General features: G+C 56.2%; 1 protein-coding gene across 1 annotated transcript; it reads right to left on the bottom strand.

The window, feature by feature from the left end:
- Positions 1-51: 51 nt before the first annotated feature.
- PALD1 (phosphatase domain containing paladin 1) lies at positions 52-22,345 on the bottom strand. Its single transcript, XM_074874210.1, has 20 exons — positions 22,236-22,345; positions 14,448-14,645; positions 14,206-14,308; positions 13,844-14,023; positions 13,605-13,769; positions 13,299-13,459; positions 13,048-13,123; positions 12,223-12,371; positions 12,040-12,136; positions 11,828-11,932; positions 8,755-8,850; positions 8,406-8,540; positions 7,724-7,840; positions 7,465-7,644; positions 6,549-6,746; positions 6,044-6,184; positions 5,528-5,599; positions 5,211-5,351; positions 1,956-2,111; positions 52-261 (listed from the first exon to the last, which is right to left on the bottom strand). The coding sequence occupies exons 2-20, from the start codon at positions 14,630-14,632 to the stop codon at positions 112-114; spliced, it is 2,607 nt and encodes an 868-aa protein (XP_074730311.1). The 5' UTR covers positions 14,633-14,645; positions 22,236-22,345; the 3' UTR covers positions 52-111.
- Between the last annotated feature and the right edge of the window lie 334 nt (positions 22,346-22,679).

Below are 22,679 nucleotides of genomic sequence, written 5' to 3'. Positions count from 1 at the left end.
CCCCCCTCCCTCCCCACACCCCACAGTTTTTGGGAAAACAGTCTTTTTCCTCTCTCCCCGCGCTGAGAGGAAAGCAGCCGGGGGGTCCCCCCCCACCCCCCCACCCCGACCCTACACGAAGTCCCCGCGGAAAGGGCGGGAGGTGCCCCCCTGCGCCTGCCACCGGCCCCGCAGCGTGCACAGGGGCTTGCCCTCCAGGCTCTCCAGCTCGGGGAAGCCCAGCTGGTTCAGGACCTCGTAGATGCCAGCCACTGCCGCCACCTGAAAACAGAGGGAGAAGAGAGATTTAACCCCTGCCCGAGCATCACTCTCCCAGGTGAAGAAGCCCAGGGAAGGTCCCCAGCATCTCCCAGCGTCCAGGTACCCACCCGCCTCCCACAGCCCCTGCCGGCTGCTGCTCTAACATTTTATAAGCTGCTTCCTCGCTGCTGGGGTCAGCCGTTGCAGGGTTTGTTGGCTTTGGCACTCTTCTGCCAAAAAGCTACAATGGCGCCTTGTTTTTGCTAAAAATGCAAGGATTATGCAGCGGGAAGGGGCGCTTTTGGGGTCAAAGGCTCCTTGTATCCAGAGTTTGGGTGTATTTCCCCACCTCCAGCAAACGGGGGGACAGGGCAGATGTAAACCCACACGTTAAAGATGCCTCATTAAAGATGCTGCGTTTAAACCCACGCATCCCACATCCAGCCGACAGCAAGCATCACACATCTCCACCAAAAGATGGTCCAGCTCCAGCCACCGCCTCCCAGGCAATGCAAACACCAGCATAACCGGGATGCCACGCCGGGGTGGGCACCGGCCATCCCCCCCCGCCTCCTCGCTGCGGCCCCTTCCAGCGAGATGGGGCAGGGGGGGGTCGGTGAGCAGAGCTGGCAGCCACCACTTTCATCTCCCGCCCGGCGGATCAAACATGCCAATATGAATTAGCGGTGCTGGCGGAGGCAAGCAAAGGGGTGAGGTTTTCTCCCACTACGGCAGGCACTGCCCACTTATCACCGTGCAAACAGGGAGAGAAAAAACTAATCTCTGCATCGTAATAGAAATAAATAATAAAAATAATAAAATTAAAAAGCAATATAATAAAACTATAAAAGTAATAAATTATAAATAAAATAGTGATAAAAATAATAACATTTAAATGAATAAAATATAAAACAAAATAATAATAATAATACCACCACCATAATTAAAATTGCCCTGTCCCCAGCTTTCCTTTCTCCCCTCTTACTCTCCTCTCCTGCAAAATAACCCCCCTAACCCCACAGGGAGCAGCACACACCCCCACGCCCCCCATCACTCGCACCACCTCCAAAGTCCCTTTTTCAGGTCCAGAGCGTCCTTCTGCTGCAAATTTACAGCCCCCTCAACACTTGCATATGAAGCAATGTGCCCCAAACAAATTCAAGACCTATAGCCCCCCATGAGCAGGAAATATGGGTAATTTGGGGTCTCTCACCCACCCCCCATTCCATTTTTTCAGGTGGCTCCCAATTCTCTCGGATGCCCAGCGCCAGCATCCCCATCCTCCCGGGCCCTCCGTCCCCTGTGCCGCCTGTCCCAGCCATGCAAGGCAAAGTGGGGTTGATTTTAATTATTCTTTCCTTTCACTCCCCCGACCTGTTTGGCTGGGATATTCTATTTTTACAATTCTGCAATTACAACTGGCAGATCAAAATAAACCCCTGGGAAACTCAAAAAGAGGAGAAAAGGGCAGGTCTGGGGTGGGAGGAGTTCCCCCCTCCATGTGGTGGGATGCCACCCATCTCCAGTGACCCACCTGGCTTTCTATGAGACCCACCAGCCTGGTGAAATGGGAGCTTGCCTGGAGCAAAGGGAACGCGTACGATGTCCCCAGCAACCATATGGAAATCATATGTAAAATAAAGACGAGAGTCTGCTTCCCAGTGCCCTGAGGCTGAGCAAGGTCTTGCTGGCAGCTTAGGCAGGGAAAGCCTCACCTCGCGCATCCAGAGGCTGAAGGGCCGCTGCCAGGAGTCCCTCTTCTCCAGATGCAGGTAGGCGTTGAAGAGGATCAGGTAGATGTAGCGCTCCAGGTACTGCAGGCTCCTCAGCTGCAGCATCCGCGTCTCCTTCTCATCCTTGCCCGACCTCCCCTGGAAGGAGCAAGAAACCAGCTGAGATGCCCGTGGTACCCGCCTCGGGAGAGCATCTGAGAGGCAGCTCCTCGTCCACGGTCCTGCTCTCCATCCCACAGAAGTTTGGTGGTGAAGGACCCACAAGGACCCCCTGCGCTAGGCAAATGCCATATATACCACTGCGCACCGGCCCTCCGACCCCGTTATCCCCCCCGAGGAGCCCAGCCCAGCCTGCAGCCCCCGCCTCCCCTCCAGCCGAAGAGGGAGGACTACTTCAGAGACAAAAATAAGCGCATCCTTCCAGCCTGTTTCCGCCGTGGCTTGGCAGTCCAGGCTCTCATTACCTTGTGGTTTCCAGCATATAAAAACTTCCCCTTTACCGTGCAGGCCTCAAAAATAGATGAGGGATTGCTAAATGCATGGGGTGTGTGCCCAGGAGCCAGGAATAGGTGCCCAGGTGCAAACCATACCCAAAACCATGAGCTCCTGGACAGCAAAGCATACCCCCGGGGAAAAACATGTCCCTTTCCAGCATTCCCCGGTCGGATTGAGCCTCTGCTGCCAGAGGAGAAGCCACAGCAGCCACCCAGCAGCCTGCTCTGAGGTTGGTGGCCATCACACCTCCTATTATTATTTTTTATGTATATATATATATAATTATATTATTGATATAGCTGTTATTTTAAGAATAGATGAGCCCTGCAGTGATGTCCCTTCTAGGAATAAATAATAAATAAGGAATAAACAGCCAGCTGGCATAAGAGCCGTGATCCGTCCGTCCCGCTGCGAACCCTGCAAACCATCCCAAAGAGCAGCAATTCCTCGCTCCGGTGTCAGCACCAACCCGCTCTCAGGGACAAGCCCGCTCCGCTTTCTCTGGGTCCTTCCCCAGCCGCTTGCTGCCACGGCACACAGACATTTCCACCCGCAGGCTTTGAAAAATCAAGGTTTGTTCAACCCACTCACACCCCTACTCATGGCAGCACCAGGCAAGCAGTTCTGCCCTTGGAAAAGGTGTCTCCTCAGCCTGTGTGTGCCAGTATTTGCAGGGAGCAGATCCTATTATCCTATTATTTATAATTTTATTATAGGATCCTATTTATTTTTTATTCTATTATCCTATTATTTATCATGTTATTATATTCTCCTATTTATTTTTATTCTATTATCTTAGTATTTATCATTATATTCTATTTAATTTCATTCTATTATCCTATTATCTTTTTATTATCCTACCGTTTATATTTTATCCTATTATTTATTATTTTATTCTATTCTCCTATTTTTTCCTCCCAGTTAGGGGTAGGAAGGAGTAGGAACAAAAAAAGCAAGTACCAGAGCATCTTTTCTTTCCCTCCTGCTTGCCCTAACCCTGCAAAGCATCTCCTGGCAGGCTCCCAAAACTACAAAGCAGCGTCAGCCCTGGGCGCACAGCATCCGTCCCGTGACGCTGCTGGTTCACCCAAACCCCACGTTTCTCTAAACACTAATCACGGCATAATTAAAAGTCCATTCGGGCAATGCCTAGACTATACAATTCCAGTAATTCTCCTCTTCAAGCTGCCCATCGCTGGGGAAAAAGATAAAAATAAATAAAAATTAAAGCATTGGCACGTGCCTCCCCCCGGCCCAGCCAAATCCAACGGGTGGATGGAGCAGCTCAGAGGGAAATGCAAAAAATGCAGGTGGCGACAAAAGGCTTTTCCTAGGGCAGAGGGTGCAGGGGGAGCGGATGACTCTCTCCTTATCTCGCTTTCCCACCGGGCTGCCAGGGCGAGTTGGATACGGCCAGCCCGGAAACAGGATACGGCCCAGCAACACCCATGTGCTGGTCCTGACCGCCAAGCGCCGGGAAGAGGGGCAAGGAGGTCACGGGAATTGTCTTCCAAAAGAACCCACAGTGGGAGCAGCCGGGTGAGCCTGCTCTGCTGGGGTCTTCCTCCAGGGACCTCCAAGGCTGAGCATAGAGGCAGGAGCCGGCAGCAAGGCGGGGGATCATTCTGGGTCACCAGAGAGCATAATTAAATTCATAAGCAGGCAGCCGCTCATTTAGCAAGGGAGTTTTTAGCTCTGCAGCAGCAAAGGATGCAATAAAGTAGGTGAGACTTCCCACCAGCTACGTGGCCACCTCCCCGTAATACATAAAGAGGGGGAAAAACAAAATAAAATTACTTATCGCAAATAATTTCACAGTAGCCATTGCTGCAAATAGTCAGGTCACCAGTAGCTCATCCCACAGAGCTTAGGTTTTTCTCTCCCAGCCCCAAAAAAACACAGAGACAAATGCTCAGGGAGCTGTGGATGTTACCGGGTGATTAAATGCTTTGGTTTTTCTTCCCCCAGTCAATTGTTCACAGCTGTTAATTGAAAACAGGGGTCGATGGCAGCTGTGGGCAAGACCATTGCTGGCAGGGACGTGGGTCGATCCAGCCCAGGCACGGACAATGCCGAGCCCTGAGCTCAGCCCTTCCAAGGCCCCAAGAAATACTTACACAGCTTAAAAAAAAAAAATCTAATAAAAATTACCCTTTCTCCCCTTCATCAGCTCCACAGAAGCTCCCATGTAAAATCAGGCTGTGGCTCACAGGCTCGGCCAGCACGGCTTCCTGCACGCACCTGGATGGGTGCCCTCCCGAGGATGGGTGCCCTCCTGAGCTCGAAGGAGCCAGAGGAGCCTTCAGGGCTGGGAGCGGAGGGGGATGGACCGGCCCTGCCCTCTGCCGGCTGCGTGCCGCTGGACGGACAGCTGGGATGCTGGCTGGGATGAGGGATGGTGTGGGATGGGGGATGTGGGATGCTGAATGGGATGAAGAACGGTGCCAGATTGGGATGCAGGATGGTGCGGGATGCGGGACTGCGCCAGATAGGTGGGATGCTGGGATGGTACCAGGCAGGCAGGATGCTGGCCAGGAGGCAGGATGACACCAGGCAGGCGAGATGCAGGACAGCACTGGGTGACCATGGCCAAAACAACCCTGGCACCTCTCTGGTGACATGTCAGAAAGCTTCAGCCCAAGAAACCATCCAGCTTCAGCCGGGCTGGTCCTGGAGCGTGCGGTGCGAGGGACCCGGGCGGCCCCGTGCCGATGAGGAAGAGGGCACCCAGGAGCCACTCACCTGCCGGTAGGTGCAGATGATGATTTCTCGGAGGTGGTAGTGCATGGGTGTCATGGTCTCGCTGACAGTGTCCAGGGCCATGTCCACCTCCTTCTTCATCCGGTGACCGTCGGGCAGGAGCTGGACCACCCTCATCACCACCTGGAGCATGGGCACAAGTGGCAGGGGCCTCACTGGGTGCCTCCTCATCTCAACCCAACTGCTCCATCCCTGCCCAGGAGAGGACCTCGCCCCTCCAAACAAGCAGCTGTGGCTAAGGTAGCAAGCAGTGGGGTTCAGTGGGGGATCCTGAAACAGAGTCAGGCCCAAGGACTCACCTCGAACTCCCCTTTGGTGTATTTGGCGTCAGGCACGCTCACGATTTCCTCATCGCTCATCTCGGGGATGCCCTGGGGCGGTCAGAGAGACAGGCCGTTACGGGACGCATGGCCCCATTCCCGCTGCCCAACAGCTGAGCAGAAATAAACAGACCCCAAACCCAACCCACCAGGACCCCAGGCATCCTCCGCCTCCCCTCTGCACCGGCAGAGAAGCCCAACATTTTATGCCCATCTGCTCTGCTGGCCTTAGCCCTCTGTCCTGAGGTGGGAGCTCTCAGGAATGGGGTAAAGGCTCACCAGGGATGCACCCACACTTCTCCTGGAGCTCGCTGGGGGCTAGGCACAGCAAGAAGCCAACGAACAGGCATCCACACCCTGCAGCCCACCCTGGCCCTCCCCACACTACTTTTAGCTCTCCTGTTGTGTGATGGCTGCTGCGGGCTGTGCTGAGCTTCCCCAGCAGCCCCTGCTCCGGCCCGACCCCCAGAGAGGGCTGCAGACCCCAGTACCCACGTTGAAGTGCCAGAGGGTGAGAACAGCAATGACCATGGCCGTGGTGGTCCTGCCCCGGCCACTGGAGCAGTTGAACACGAAGGCCGCACGCGAGTCCTCGGCCAGGGCACTCTTCATCACCTCCAGCAGCCGGTCAAAGTCCTGCCGGGGGTGAAGCCAGTGGGTTTTTTTGCAGCCCGTCATGGGTCAGCACAAGCTGCCCACCTCCCTTCCCCAGCATGGGATTCCCCTTGTCATACAGTCCCCAGGCTAAAATCCCTGGCTTCTTGCTGCTGGATCCAAGCCAGCAGCCTCCCCTCCATCCCTGGCTGGCTGAAGGCACCCAGGGTCTCCATGCAGCATCTCCCAGGGACTCTCCCTGCCCCAGCAAGCACCCTGCACCAAGCCTGGGCACGCCACCATAGTCCCAGGGCTGGGTGGCACCGAGGACCCAAGGGCCATTCACACCGCAGCAGCAGGGATGGCTTGGGAAGGAGGCAGTAGCACTGTCCCGTCCCCAGGGTACCTGCTCCTTGGGAGCACAGAAGTCAGGGATGGGGATGCGGCGGTAGGTCAGCCCCTGGCAGGCGTTCTTCTGCTGGCTGAATATCTCCTGCGTGGTCAGGCAGCTCTTGAACATCTTCATCTGCTTCTCCACCTCCAGATACACCTCCAGCCACTTCTGGCACTTCAGCAGGTCACCCTTCAAGGTAGCCTCTAGTTTCTGCAGAGGATGGGAGAAACCCTCACCATAAGACCCGCTCCTCTTAATTTTTTCAGGATTTTAAGTATTTTTTTTTAGATGCAGGCTCACATCCATCCCGCAGTCAACTCAAAACCTCACATCAGGTCCTGTCCACCACTTCTGCCAAGGACCATGGTCCCCACCATGCTTGACGGGAGCCTCAGGAGCATCATCTCCCACCACCCTGGGCAGCTCCTCCATGCAGACACGCTGCTGCTGGCAGCCAAGCTCCTCCACCGCCTGTCTCCTCGGGAAGCCCAGCTGGGAACATCTGCTCTCCTTTCCCCGGGTGCCTTTTACCCTCACTTTCCAGCCACACTATAAATTCTTCAGGGGAGGATCTCTGCTTTGCTCTGCCTCTGCAAACTCTTACACAGTGACAGCCAAGTCAGAGGACTCTGTTATTTTTGCAGTATGATAAAGAGAGGGACAACCACCTCGTTTGGCATCAGCTGGGCTGTCCCCAGCCTCCAGCGGACACAGAGGGCACGAGCCAAGCACAGCACCTGATGCAATCACTGTCCCTCATTGCCGAAAGAAAAAATTCCTGAAACAAGCAGCGTCAGGGGTGGTGAGGGACTATGAAAGCCTGCAGACATTGCCCACGAGAGCTCCCAGGACGGGGAGATCAGCCCTTCCTGGCTGGGTGGACACCCCCACACCACACCCAGCATCTCTCCATCAGGCCGGAGCTCACCTCCAGCTGCTGGGGCGAGGCAGTGGGCACAGGGATCAGCTCCTCCAGGTGGTCGGGCTCCCGCAGCGTATAGATCTGCTCATTTCCCTCCAGGACCACTTCTTCCCGGAGGTTGATCCAGACGATGCGGGCGTGCTTCCTCTTGGCATCCGTCAGGTACCGCAGGACGCTCCCCAGGGTCTAGGGGAAGGGGTGGGCAAGGGTGATGGGAAGGCCAGGAGCCCATCGCATGTGACCCTGCGGGGTGCGTGGCCCTCACCTTGGAGCTGGGCTGTGCCGTCCCGTAGACGGGCATCTTGGGCACCCGTCGGAAGTTGGCCACGCTCATCTCCTTGGCGGTGCTCAGCACGTCCGGGCAAAAGCGCTCGTCCGCCACCTGCAGCGAAGAAAAGCCAGGGCAAGGGGTGGAAGGGAGCTCCCAGCACACGGTCCCTCCTCAGGAGAAGTCCCCAAACCCTTTCAAGACCAGCAAGCCAGGGCTCAGAGCTGCACAGCTGCATTTCAAAGGTGGGAGATGCTCTTCTTGCAGCAAGACCATGCCAAAGCAGCAGCAAGCCACCAACAGCTCTGGCCTCCTTCACCCCGCCACAGCCAAGGACCACCAAGAAACATGAAGCCACAAGCCAGGCTAGCAGTTTAGGCTTGTGTCATGGGGTGCTCCAGCGTGCTGGTACCCTGGGTCTGTGGGGATGGACACATCCGTGAGCACAGGGGTTCTCTGGCCACATGGCATGCCAAGGATGCCAGCAGGACATGGACCTGAGACCCCAACACGGACCTGAAGACCCCAAGACTCAGCACCTGCCCTACAACAGGGAAACCCCCTCACTCCTCCCACCCCACCAAACCTCTTTTGAGGGCAAGCATGCCAGGAAGGTGCCATTCCCAGGGGAGGATGAGGAGCTGCCAGCCCCATCCCTACAACCAGCACGGGTACTCACCAGCACTCGTGTCCCCTTGGTGACAAGGTCCCCGGTGACGGTGAGCTCCGACGAGTTCATCTCTGCCTGCAGCCGGTAGAGCTCGGGGTGCCGGCACATCCACCTGCTGAAGCTGAGGGCAAAGCCCAGGGGGTACTGCCGGCGGGGGGCCGGGGGGGGGACGCGCCGTCAGCCTGGGCTCGCACCCCCTGCCCGGACACAACCCATGACCCCACCAAAAAACCTGCATTTGCTTGGGAAACTCAGAGGTGGAGACCCCTTCCCTCCCACTACACGGGGAAGAAAAAAAAAAAAAAAAAAAAAAAAAAGAGTAACGGATGGGTTTTAGGGTTGGTGGGGTTTTTTTTACCTGCTCGTGAAGGTAGTAGTTGAAAGCAATCAAGTAGAAATAGCGTTCAAGGCTCTGCAAAGTCCTCTGGAGGAAATATTCTTTGGTGCTGCTCCCCTGAAAGCAAAGGCAGGTGGGATTCATGATGCCCAACGCTGACCGGCACTGCAGCCCTGAGCAGACCAGGAGGCTGGGGAAAAAGCCCTACACACACTTGTTTGTGGCTGGCTTAGAAGAGAGACAAGCAAGTAGCAAACAGGCCCAGGGCCTTTTTTTTTTATGGAGCAGTTTTTTACAGGGAAGAAGGGCAGAAATTTAAGCTGCTCAGAAGTTTTTTTGCGTATTCATGCTAACTTCACCAAGCTGCCTGTTTGGAAAGAAACCACTTCCAAAGTAGAAGAGGAGGGCGAAAACCTACAAAACCTAATCTGGAATATAGGTTTTTGATGTCTTTTTTTTTTTTTAAAAAAAACATTTCAAGTTTTCCATATTAAAAGATGCTTAAATACAAAAATTTGATTTCAGCTCAAACAAAACCTTCCCTTTAGTCCAAGGACACACCAGGAGCGGTTCCAACCCAACCCAAGGGGCATTGCTGAACCAGGGAGGTACACTGTCCAGATGCTAATGGGAGACACAAACCCAGGGGGAGGGTTAACACAAGGTCCTGCACCCACCCCGGCCACCTCCGTGGCCTTCAGCTGAGATGCTCAGGCAGTGGCATCCCTGGAGAGAGAGAGGTCCCCGTGCCAGCGATGCCACAAGTAAGGAAGTGGAGAGCCTGCCAAAGACATCACCTCCCAGCCCCATGCTCCAGGTAATGCAAGGAATGGTCAGTGACCCCTTGGGGACCCCCCATCTGCCTTCTGAGGCCAGTGGGACATCCAGAACCTGCTCCAGCATCAGCATCTCATGGGGGGTGACAGACCCCAGAATGATGGGTGACACTAAAACTTAAATGAGAGCAAGACACGCTTATTAAGTAGAGACATAAGCCCCACACGCTGTAATATCCTCCATTTCCAAGTGTCTCCTCTTTCCCTTCATCCCCAGAAGCATCATGATGCCTATATAGATGGCTTCAAGCGTGCTCCCCTCCTCCTCATCTTCATCATTACCCAAACCAGGCATGTTGCCCCAGCACAGCTCTCTCCTCCCTGGGAGGAAAGCTCAAACCCTCAGGATCTTCCCTAATTCAGAAACCACCCCCACGCTGCCTCAGGGCAGGGTTTGTAGGAGCATCCCATCCAACAAATTAACCCTCAACACCGGCACTGGCAAAGAAGCACCCAGATGGGGCCCACGAGCATCCCCCGAGAGCCCATCAGGATCCCCTCCCCAGAGTACAAAGGAAAATCCTATAAGATGCGGCCGTATATGTACAGGGGGCAGCTTGGCAAGCGGGGTTTGTGCATCTCTGGTATTACATGGCTGACTCATGAATATTTACTTGTTCTCCGCAAGAGAAATCCAGCCCACTGTCATCTATCAAGAGGCAGGGCAGCGGGCTTTGCTCTGGAAACTCAAAACAAAGCCTTTGAGGATGGAGCTGTGCTGCGGTTTGCTGGTGGCACCGCTTGGGTTCCTGCAGTAAAAATCAGCCCTGTGCTCTCACCCAGGGTAAATCTCTAATTATTCCTCATAAATAGGCTTTTGATGAAAAGAGGGATGATCCGCTCGCGTTTGAGCCATGGAGAGCTGGGTACCACGTGGGACTGGCTGCAGCTCAGCATCCCACACACCTACCCCTGCCTCATCATTGCCTGAGGACTTAAATCTCCACTTTTGCCCCCCAACGCAGGGCAGAAACCCACAGTCCAGTGTGACATCATTCCTCCGTGCCCAGAAACGCCCTTCCTCTTCTCAAAATCAAGCAGGGCTCTGCCAGCTCACCCAGCAAAGCCCCCCCAGTACCACCTGCAGCCCCTCTGGCCCTACCAAGTCCAGGCTGGTTTTTTGATGGCCGAGCATCAGCCCCTCTCCCCTACTCATCCTCCCTCCCTATCCCCAGCACATTTTCCTGGCCCCTCGCCACTGTTTAAACCTGCTCTTGCTCCACGCAGACTTCAAATAAACACTTCTTGTAGCTAATTTACAGCAGTCCCCCAGCCATTTGTTTCCCCGGCATTGAGGATGATATAGAGCAGCCTTCCCCAGTGGGGAAAAGTCAGGGAAAGGCTTCGAAGCAGCAGGAAAGACCCCTGCCCCGTGCCCAAGCTTCCCCCGCTGTACAAGAGAGTACCTGCCATCACATGAGCAGCACCAAATGTACCCAAATCCACCCTAAAAGGGGACAGGGTGGGTAAAATTTGGAGTTTGCCACTAAACGCCAAAAAAGCGACAGTAAATGTTTTCTTTTCCCACTGCTTAATCATTTTCATGGTGCTTTTCTGCTCCAGCCTATCTGCTTTGGCCGCACAGCGCCTGTTTTTAGATTTTGCCCTTTACAACCGGCCCCAGCACTTTCACTCCACGTTCAGCATTTAAATGGGAAAATTAATCTCCAAAGAGGCTGGGATCGGGGCAGCACTTCCATCTGAGCATCCTTGCTCCCTCCCTCCCTCGGTGAGGAGCCCTCTGGCCAGACAGGGGAGACCCCAGCTTTGCAGGGTGGGAAACTACCCTGATGGCTTTTCAAAACAAAGGGGGAAAAAAAAATAATCTACAGATAGAAATGTTTGATCTTGAGTGACTGTATTTGCAGAAAAACCTCTAAGCAATGATCCTTCCCAGCTCCCAAGGACTTTTACCAGCCAGGCTGGTATGGATTTTCCGATTTTAGAGCTGACAAAACCAGGGCACGGGATATTATTTGCCCCCAAGGTCATCTACCAGAAGCAGCGGCAAAGCCCAAAACAGCCAGCTTTCCCCCAAATCCCAGCCTGCTCAATGTTATGGCTCTTCAAGGATTGGGAAAAAAACAATAAAAGCTCCACAACCTTCCAGGTTTCACATCCCTGGGACATTTCCAGCTCACAGGAAGCTTCGGATTTCCAGAATTTACATTCTTCTCATCCCCACGCAGGCAGCTTGCAGCTTGATAAATTACTCCGCATGAGCCGCTTGCATCTGAGCAATTCTCTAATTAACATACCTGGATCTGATAGTCCTCCCCAATCCCTTCCAGCTTCTTCTTGTACTCGTAGATGGCTTCCTTCATGTCGTGCATCTCCGAGCAGGAGGCGATGGCACCGTCCACCTTACAAGGAGCAAGTGGAAAGCCGCTCAGCGAGCCCCGAATCAGGGGGGGGCTGACCTCACGCCCTCCTACCCACCCTGCTAGGGGTTTTGCCAGCACCCCCTTACCTCCTCGACTATCTGCTGGCCTTTGGGGACCATCTCAATGAAGGTCTGGATGACCCGAAGCCTGTCCCTGGGAGATGTTTTAGGCAGGTGGGGGAGGCTGGGGTGGGAGAAAAAGGAGATCAAACCGGACCTGGGGGCACAGGCATCCCCCCCCGCCCCGGCCCTGGGGGCTCCCCTACTTACTCAGGCTTCTGGGAGGCTCCTCGGTGGTGGTGGAGGACGAGCGTGCCCATGGCCATGGCGAGGTTGGTCCTGCCCACACCGGTCTGGCAGCCGAAGAGCAGTGCTGGCGGGGGTCTGCCGGGGTCCCGCAGCAGCAGGCTGGGGCTCTCCTAGGAGGGAGGGACAGAGGGATGGGGACCACAGGGGCATCCAGGAGAGCCGACTCTGCCACCGCAGTGGGGCTGGGGTGGAGGTGACAGCCCTGCCCCAGAGTGGAGGGGTTGGTGGCATCTCCCCTTTGCTCAGGGAACAGTGTGGATGGACCAGGACGGCATAATAGGCAGTCAATCCATCCACTGCATCCCCCTGCCCCGCGCCCTCTCCGGGTGCCAGTGGATGTTGGCCTGTCCACCCCACTGGAGATGTTCCCACCACCAGTCCCTAAGTCGCTGAGATTTCATCTACCAAGCTAAAAAAAAAAACCAACACAAAAAAGAGAGGCCCTGCCATCAAAAGCCTTTGCACCAAATACAGATCATTTCTCCCAAACCCATTTAGGGAAGAGCCACCTGCACAGAGATGCTGGGAGGTGGCAAGGGATGGTCACCTCCAGCCAGGGGTAGGGACAAGCAGCTGGACAACACGGACTTCTCCAGCAGGGTCTACAGCAATGGGAGTAGGATGCAACCGCAGGCACGGGCACCCTCTAACGGGCAGCGTAAAGCCAAAATCAGAAGAAGATGCTGTCAAGGAGTCACGCTCCCCGATGTGGCACGCTTGCTCAGGCACAGGAGCAAATCCCAACCCAAAGTGGTCCCCTGGACCAGGCGCTTTTCCTCGGCTCACCCTGAGGAAGCGGATGAAAGCGTCGAACTGCTCCTCCAAAGGGGCTCCCTCGGCAGGCAGGGGCAACCGGTGGTACCTGCCGGGCACAGGGACAGCCCCTGTTAGGAGGATGGGGCTGGGAGGGGGCCTTTGTCCCCACCACGGTGGAGGACATGTGGCTTAAGAGGGTATCAAGAGCCCAGCTTGCAAAAGCAAAGCCACCAACCACACGTGAGGAGGAGGAGGAGGAGGAGGAGGAGGAAGGGCAGCACCTGTAGGAGGGCAAGAGGAAGACGGGTCTGCGGTAGACCTCCTCTGTCACCTGGATGTCCTCCTCACACTGCACCCGCACGGTGTGGGGCTCATCCCGCAAGCGCTCGATGTCGTTGTAGACATAGTAGATGCTCTCGCTCAGCTGTGCGAAGTCATGGATCTAGCGGAGATGGGGACCCCCATCAAAACCCATGTCATGCCCACCCCCTCCCACAACCCCTCCTCCTCTCATCTTTGAGCCGGGGCGGGGGGGTCCGTGTACCCCGTTATCACTGGGGTGATGACCCCCCACCATCCCACCTCACCTCCTTGCGGATGGCCAGCTCCAGGCTCTCCGCCCGCAGCCCCCGCTGCAGGTGCTGGAGGTTCTCGTGCAGGTTCTCCTTGCCCCGGGGGGTGTAGGACACAAAGTCCCCCTCCAACCTCAGGAAGACCACAGGCTCCTCGCGGACGCAGAAGAAGACGCACTCCTGCAAAAAGGCAGAGAGGCTGCCCAAAAAGCTCTCTTGGCTTTTTCCCCCTCAACTTCCACCTTCCCACCAACCTTGTGGCCCTCTCTCTGCAGCTTCTGCAGCACGAGCTTGAAGCCATTGAGGCTGGGTTGCCCCATGCCAAACACGGCGTAACCTCCTTTGGCTTGTCGGAAATTGGGAGCACCGCAGCTGCTGGTAGTGTTCAAGACGTCTAATTTGCCGTATACATCCCTGACCATGAAATATTTCCCCTGCAAAACAAGACGGGCAGAGAGAAGACGGGGAATAAGTGGATTTGAGTGAGCAGGCTTGAAGGCAGCTGGGAAGAAAAGTGGCTTTTTCTTGGTGATCTTCAAAATTAGTCCCAAAAAACCCCAAGGTCCCCAAACCCCAGGCTGAAATGGGTTCAGCACGTGGTGGTGGAGATGCTCACCTGCACAAGGTAGTGTTCCAGCGTGGCCTCAGAAATGCGTCCCACCGTGTAGTTGGCCTTCAGCAGGTCATCGTGGATTTGAAACTCCTCCCTGCAGTTGTACCTGCAAAAGCCACGCGCAGGTGGGTAAAGGCAAAAAAAATAACGGCATAGGTAAAGATTAAAATTAAAAAAGCAGAATTTAGGGAAGAGGGCGCAGAAAAACAGAGGTCTGGAGTTGCAAGATGATGCCGAGGACTTACGTGATGACCACGGGCGCCACTTTGTTGGTGATGATGGACTTGGCCTTGCTGTTGTGGAGCCCCAGGGTCTGGAAGGAGTGGATGCTGAGGGAGCGCTGGTCCTCCATGCTGCCGTCACCCGGCGCCCCGCTTTCCAGGGGGGATGCCGAGACTGCCTGCTGCGCCGCGCTGGCCGTCGTACCCATAATCCGCGGGCGGCTGCGCCGGGACGGGGAGGGAAAACAAGGAGGGAGGGAGAGGGAGGAGGAATTATTTTTTTTTTCCAGATGCTCCCGTTTTAGGAAGGGAAAATCCCGGGCGAGCGCAGGGCACCCCCCCCCTCCTGCCGACAGCCGGCGAGGAGAGGCCCATTTGGGAAGAAACGCTAAACCAGCCCTTTCCCTCCCGCTCCCGCAAAGGGCTTTCTTCCTCCCTGACTGCCTGCCATGTGCCTCCCTCCATCCGGGAGGGTCTGGACTCAGAGGAGCTGAAAGTGGGGCTGAGGAGTCAGGGGAGAGGGGGAAAAAAAAGGCAAAACGCTGAATCCGGCCCCCCCAAATCTGCTGAGTCAGCAGATGGCACTGCAGAGGGAGATGGCAGCACAGCCTTTAGCCTCATGCGCTGGTTTCCCAGTGCCTGTAAACCACTCCAGGGTCCCTCCCCAGGCAGAAAATGCTTGAGCAGCAAGTAAATATTACTAAAAATTTAGTAATTTAGGATTTTAGAGCTGCCCGGTGTGCCCGGGGCAGTGAGAGAGGCTCCGGGAGGTCGCTCCTCAGTCCAGGCTGTGCAGGCATGTGTGCGCACACACGCGTGTCAATGCATGTGCAAGCAGAGGAGTAGCCAGGGGGGTGGGAGGCAGCAAGGAGGAAAGGTTCCCCCCCCTGCACAGCAATAAATAATCCTTCAGTGCTGAGAAACCCCCTTGATTGCACCGGAGGCACAGGGAGCCTCAAGGCAGCAGGACGAGGGATTTCCGTCAGCTATTAATGAGCAAAGCTGCCTTTAAAGCAGCTGGTTATTCCCACATTGGAGGAGCACCCTCTCCCCCAGGGCAGGTGGGGGACCCCAAAAGCAGACACCCGCCCTCCCTAGGGAGCTCATCCCTAAACAAGGATGAAAGCAAAAGGGCCAGCCCAGGGTGGGGGGGCTGGCGGTGGCCAGGAGCATCCCACCACAGTTGACCGGTCCAGGACAATGCACTGACTGTCTGCGCCAGCCAGGGCTGGATCCTGGTAACCAAATGAAGCGAGAGATGGCAAGGGGGTAGCCTGGAAAAAATAAAAAAACCCTCCACCCACTCCCACTGAGACGGTCCCAAATCAAATCTCCTCTGTGCTGATGCTGCATGGGGAATATCCCCGGCAACATCCAAAGGGAGATGGTACCTGCTCGGTGGTGATGCACAGCGCTGGGAAACCCGGGGTGGCTTTAACCCAGCCCTACAAATGCTTTTGCAGTTGCTTCTACTGCCTTGCAAGCCACACAGGATCAGTCCCTTACTGCAATCCCAGGGAATGCAATGCCCCCAGCAGCTGCAAATGCTTCAAGGGGGGAAAAGCCTCCGGAAAATGTGCTATTTTGAGACGGCCGTGCCCCGGCACAGATTTTCCCCTCCTCCCCATCTTCCTTCCCTGCTCCACAGAAAACTTGTTGCTCTACCGTGAATTTTCTGCACCATTAGGCAGCCTGGTTTCTTTTACACATGAGAGAAAGGGAAAAAAAAACCCAGCTGTTTCAGGCCAGTGCCATTTCTCCAAATCCCCTTACGCTTTTCTTTCACATAAACAGTGTCAGGGCAAAAATAAAGCAAAAAAAAAAATATAGGGAGGTTTCAAGTGTTTCAGAGCAGGCACTCGTGGCTTTGGAGAGAGCTCAGCCAGCGAGCCGGAGCAGGGCGTTCAGTCAGGACACTTTTTTTTTCTTTATTTTGCTCAGAATCGGTGCATCTTTTCAAAAGCAGCGAGCACAGCCCAACGAGCCATACCGATCCCTCTGGGTTTGCTCCAGCATCCCCGTGCTGGGGGATGGAGACTCACCCCCCAACTTGCAGGCAGGCAGCTTCTGTATTTCCTTCATCCTTCTGCCCCCACCACAGTCACCCACCTTCACCGTAAATCCCCCAGGGTTATTTTTTTCGCCCGACAAACCACACCAGCAAATAACAGACATAAAAGATGCCGGGCAGATTTGGAAATGGTCCTTCAAACCACAAAATGAATGGAGAGAGGAAATCACATTTCAGCTTCTTTCCCCCGCTCTCGGCTAGGCAGCAAAAGCAAGCACCTTCTAGAAAAGTACCGAAATTACCCAAAATGAGTGCTCTGGGCAACCACGGGAACTGCTCTAAAAAGCCAGGAGAAGAGGGCAGCGCTGGTGTTATCCCTACAGGAGTAGCTATTTACTGGTATTGCTGCATCCGATGGGAGCGGGAGGGCTTACACCCTCCCAGTGCCTGACTGGCAAGCTGGGACAGAAAATGGGATGGGTGGGGAAGCAAAACCCTAACCCAGGAAGCCAGATAAAATTATCTTGCCTGAAAACTCTCTCAAATATCATTGGTGGCTGCAATGAGAAGAGATGCAACAGAGCCACCATCACAGGCCTGCCAAGTGGGGCAGGAGCCCAGGGACCAGCCTGGGAGGGACCAGCCCACCAAAGGGCTCAGGATTAGCCCACATACCATTTTTTTTCCCCCCCAATAGTTGAACACAGTTAGCAAACACTAAGCAGGTGCTTAGCCAGGCAACATCCCCTTAAAAAAAAAAAGTAGTTTTATTATTTTACCTGTATTTAAAAGAACCCCACTGCATCCAGCGTCTCGGCTGGAATGTTAAGATCTGAGTTATTCCCAAAAAATCAGCTGAGCTGGTGGGGCTTTGCTGTTTTCATGCCGCTATGAGAAGTTAGGAAGCTCAGATGCAATCTGTATGGATTTTATGATGGTGTTAGCCATCAGCCAGGGCGAGCCGGTTTTGAGCATCCCTTCCCTTGCGTGACACCACATTTAGGGGTTTCCTTTCTAGGAGAAAGAGGATGCAGAGACAAAACCCCCTGCACAGCATCCTTGCCTCTTGTCTGCATCTTCTCCCCAGGGCAGGGAGCGCAGGGACAGACCCCAGAAATACTCACCCAGCCAGCTCATCCCCTCACCAGCACTCACAGCCCTAATCTCAGGGACCTAAAAGACAAATCGTGGCTGTGGCTCGTTAACAAAGAGCCCATTTTCTCCGGAGCCACAAAAAGGACCAACACCCTGCAAGAGGGCATCCCGCCCAAACAAACCAGCACTGTTCTTCTCCAGGTGTTTCAAAGCTCCAGCGGCCGCCAGTTAATTATTCCCCCGTCTAACGAGAAAGTGGAGCCTCTGGGTGGGCAATGCATAGATGTTTCCCTTCCCCTGCAGACCCTCTCCCAGCACAGCCAGCCCCATTGAGCCCCGGGGTGCATGGGGAATGCTGGAGGAGCCACAAACAGCAGCAGGATGATGCCTGAGCATCCCGAAAGATGAGGTACAGGCTCTGCGGCCTCTCCCACGTAAGTCACGATGATGTACAGTGCTCAGCCCCCCACCTCCCCGCCTCACAGAGCCGCTCCTCTGCCCCGACGCCCAGCACAGGGGTTATTCCCGTGGCCAGGGACCTGGCGAGGACTCAAAGCTGGAGCAAACAATGGACTAAATATAGCAGGGGGTGGCCAGGCTGCAGCTGCAGGATGCATCTGCCCCGGCCGCCGTGATGAGGAGGAAGCGTGCACTTGCCCAGCTACCTCATTGTCAGCAGGAAATCAAATCAAATAAATCTCTCTCCGTGCATCCTCAGGTTATTTTATAGTTTTTTTAAATAAAATGCAAAGCCCTTTGGGAAGTAGCAGCAATTGCAGCATCCTCCTAAGGCATCCATCCCTACCCTGGGCGCAGGGCAGCCCTAGCAGCTTTTTGGCACCGAGGCAGCGTGGATGCATCCATGAGGGACTGGCGGGCACCCGGCACTGCTGACCCGAGCAGGGAGGCAGGAAACACCGCGGCGGCCAGCAGGAAGCCCCGGCACTGCCGGAGGGGCATCACCGAGCCCCGGAGGAAGAAGTGGAGACAAGCCCCCCGCCCCGGCGGGCTCTTTAACCCTCTTTAAAAAAAAAAAAACCCAGTGAAAATAAAATAATACACAAACAACAAGCCCTTTGCCGATGGAGCCCGCGTGTGTCGGGAGATATCCCGGGGCAGAGGCTGCGTGGGAACCGGGCTCCTGTTGTTCCAGGTGATGCCGGAAGGAAGTAGCTTGGCTTATTAAAAAAACATAATAAAACAAAAAGGAAAGGTGAGAAATAACATATTAAGCCGTGGTTTATTTGGAACACTTCATTCACCTGCCGAGCTGCAAGGGTGAAATAAGGCAAGGGAGCAATGCAACCCAAAATGCCTTGAACCAAGCCAAAAGCACTTTGCTACAGGGAGGAAAAGGCTCTGGAAAGCCAACTTTGCAGCAGACAGCTCTGATTTTACAAGCCTTTAAATGAGAAAAAGCAACCGCCCTCCATTCTCACAGGCTACGGGCTCCTCAGAGAGCCAGCGTTGATGGCCAAAAATATAACTAAAGAAAGCAGCAGTTCCTAGAAAGTAGAGAGGTATTTCTCAATGGGGCCGAGATCGGCGCTGCTGATCCCCCCACATGCCCTGTGCTCCACCACTGGCATCTGCCAGGGAGGAGGGGAATGCATCAGTGGGATGACTTCCCCCAAACCCAAGCGGGAGCACCAGGATAACAAGGACCCAGCATTTCACACCCCCTCCCCGACACTCTCCTGCCTTTCAGCAGAAAACCAAGCGCCGCATCCCCATCCTCCACGTGGCCAACCTGCCTTTAGTTACTTGATGTAAAAGCCCTTACCCTGAAGTCAAGGAAAGCTGTTTGAGGCGGGGTCGGAGGGGGGTGGAAGAAGGCATGTCACTCCAGAAATGTGGGTGCAACTCCGCACCCCACAACAGAGGCAGCCACCGATGGGGAGGATGCTGGTACCCGTTGGGAGGTACCGGGAGCGGTACCCAGGCTGCAGCCCCTGCTCCCAGACCTCGTTTACAGTGAATAATTAATCATCAATGTCAAACTTTCCTCACTAAGCAACGCCTGAGTGATGCACAGAAGGAATTAAGATATAAATGTGAGTATCTCGTTAGCAGGATACAAAGCAGACAGAGCTTTTTTGGCTGAGCCCCCTTGGCTTTGCAGAGAGCCCACCTGTAATGGCTAACAGCAGCCCAGGTGCAGGATGCCCTTTGGATGAGCATTTACCACACGCACCCTCTCCCCTCCAAAAAACTCCTTTACAGCATTTTTTTAAAGACCCCCAGCAGGTCCCCTCCCACATCATGACAGTCCCTGGGGTGCTGCTTCGCAGGGCTGAGAGGCGGCTCAGGGACATGCCAGAGCTGCTCAGGCTGCCTGCTATTGAAGTGAGGGGTTTTATCAATGAGCATGAATGGAAAGAGGAACAAAGCCCTAATTTGCAAGCGCCAGCACTGCCGGTTGTGCTGCCAGCGGTTTCAAGGTCTGCGAGCATGCTTACTGAAGAGTTTCTTTTCAGTAGTGCAAAGAAAGAAAAACCATAAAGGATGGAGATAAAGGCTGGGGGTATCTCCAAAGAAACAACTGTCCTGCGGAGGAGCTTTCCTCCAACACCAAATACTCCCCGACTGCCCAGGAAGCGCCACGGCCCCACAGTCCAAACACACTCCGCCAAATTTTTCACCCCCTGCTATTTCCACCTCCTCCCCGCTGGAGGTTTTGTGGCCATGACCCCACGCTGGCCGGCAGCAGGAGGGGGCAAGTCCCAGAGGGTGGGGACCCCGAGGTGGCACCCACGGCACAGCACCCCAATGCCAACCCCGGAGAGGCTCAAGCGTCACGAGGAGCCCGGCCAGGGCGTTTCGGGAAGGCGAGGGCTATGATTTTGTGCTATTCATAGCTAACCACCGGCTCCCCTCCCGACGGGGGAGGCTGGCGGAGCAACGGGATGGCTCCATTTACACGGGGGCCACTTCTCCAAGCCGGGCTGCTGCAGACCACACCTTTTGCAGGACAAGCAGCACCTTATGCTCTCGCCGGGTACCCGCCGTCGCACGCGCCTTTGCACGCTCGGTGGTTTTGCACGCGGTAGCGTGCGGCGCTCGCTCTCCCCGGCTGTCTTCTCCCCCACCCCGCTCGCTCAAAGAAAGCAAAATCAAGCAAATCCCGGGGGGTATTTGCTCAAAACAGAGACCTGCCGGTTATTTTTAGGCTCCGTGTCATTCGTGAAAAGACATAATCACTTCCTGCCTTCCAGGAAGGAAATGTCCCACCACCGCTGCCTGCACGCCTGCCTGCCTGCCTGCTCCCTCCTGAGGCAATGCCTGCCTGCTCCCAGCCCAGCCACCCCCCAAAACCCACTGCCCCCCCTCGCCATCCAGAGGGGATTAATAACCAGGACACAGTTTGGGATGTCACGAGTGCCATGGCGCGGAGCGCTGCGGGGGGAAGAGGGGTGTTTGCCTCCCCCCGCCCCCCCGGGTCGCTAAGAAGAGCGATGCACCGGGGGAAAGGGTAGAGGAAAGGGTCCGGAAAAGTCCGGCAGCCATAGGAAATGCAGTCTGGATGGAGTTTCTGGAAGTTTTCAGCTGCAACTGCTAGAGATGCTGGGTAGGAGCTCAGTGAGAGCAGGCAGCCTCCGCCAGGACATCCTCCACGTCCTGGCTCTGCCCGGGCTACATGGCAATGAGGGTGACCTTGTCCCCCATGGGGACGGGTGCCCACCGGGCTCTGCGATGTCCCCTGCATGTACATGCCAGTGGGAGATGAATGGCTGAGGGATCCCAGGCTTCCTGCTCCTCCTGTGCTCCCCAAACAGGAGGCTGTGGAGCCAAACCCCAGACCGGGATGCTCCCCGAGCAGGCAAAGGACTGCGGTTGCATCTGCTCCTCTTCCTCCTCCATCTTCCTCCTCCAGCAGGGAGCAATCCCGCAGCTCCCGTTTCAGAGCCTGCTCCCCACACGGCTTTTTGGGGTGCCAGGGAGGCAGATGAGGAGTGCAAACCCCAAAATTCATTTTGGGACACTCTAGCCGCAGCGGGCAGGGCCAGCACCGGCAGACAGCCGCTCTGGGCTCCCCGCCTGGGTCAGCCTCCTGCGGGGCTGGCTTCCAGGCAGCAGGAGGGAGAGAAAAAGCCCCTTTTAAATAGAAAACGGGACTGCAAAGGCAAAAGAGCTGGGAGGATGTCGCGGGGCGGGTGCTGGGCCTCAAAAACCAGTTATCCATCTATTTTCTAGAGGTTTGAAACACGGTGTGGGCTGCGGATAAACCCTCCTCGCCGGGGTTTGGGCACCTCATGCCCACGCTGTGGGGTTTGTGTTCCTGGGGCAAAATAAAGCTTCCTGCCATCGCCCCCCCGCTTTGGTTCTGGGGCGAGGGAACCGCCGCCCAACCGGCACCCCGAGCCCCAGCAGCGGCACCTGCCCCCCCCCCCCCGATCGGGGGGGGCTGCAAACCTCCCCCCCCACTCCCCGGGGTGGCGCTGGGAGGTGGGAGGGGAGCACCCCCGAGGTCCAAGCCGGTACCCCGCGGCTGAGCCTGCCCCCTCCATCCCCTTCCCCACGCGCCCGGCTGGGAAATGAAACTCCCCCCCCCGCGGGGAGGGGATGAGTGGGGGAGTCGGTACCGCGGGGGGTGTGCTCGGTGCCGGGGAGGGGGGATGCCCGGCCCCGGGGGGGAGGGGGATGCCCGATCCCGGGGAGGGGGGGGGGGGGGGAATGCCCGGTCCCGGGGCAGGGGGATGCGGTACCTGGCGGCGGCTCCGGGCTCAGCTCCCGCGCCGGGCTGGCCGCGCCGTCGGGCGCCCCATGGGGGCGGCGGGAGCGGGGTGGCGGGAGCGGAGCCCCGCGGCCGCCCCGACCGCCGGAGCCTCGGCGGGGGGAGGAGGCGGAGGCGGAGCGGGAGGAGGGGCAGCGCTGCCGCTCGGCCCCACGCCGCGCCCGCCGGCCGCCGAGCACCGCCCCCCCGCCCGGGACAATCCCCCCCCCCCCGGCCGTGGCACGCTGCACCCCCCCCAGCCCCGCGGGGAACCCCGCCCCGGACACAGCGCCGACCCCTCAGGGCCCCCCCGGCATGCAGCATCCGTCCCCCCGGACACCCCCTGGCATGCAGCATCCCCCACCCACAGCACCCATCCCCTTGGGGCACGCAGCACCCATGCTCTCGGGGCCCTCATGGCACATTATGTCCCCCC

The sequence above is a fragment of the Strix uralensis genome, chromosome 7 (genome assembly GCF_047716275.1).
Source record: "Strix uralensis isolate ZFMK-TIS-50842 chromosome 7, bStrUra1, whole genome shotgun sequence".
In the NCBI taxonomy this organism is placed as follows: domain Eukaryota; kingdom Metazoa; phylum Chordata; class Aves; order Strigiformes; family Strigidae; genus Strix; species Strix uralensis.
This window is presented reverse-complemented; position numbering and strand designations above follow the sequence as displayed.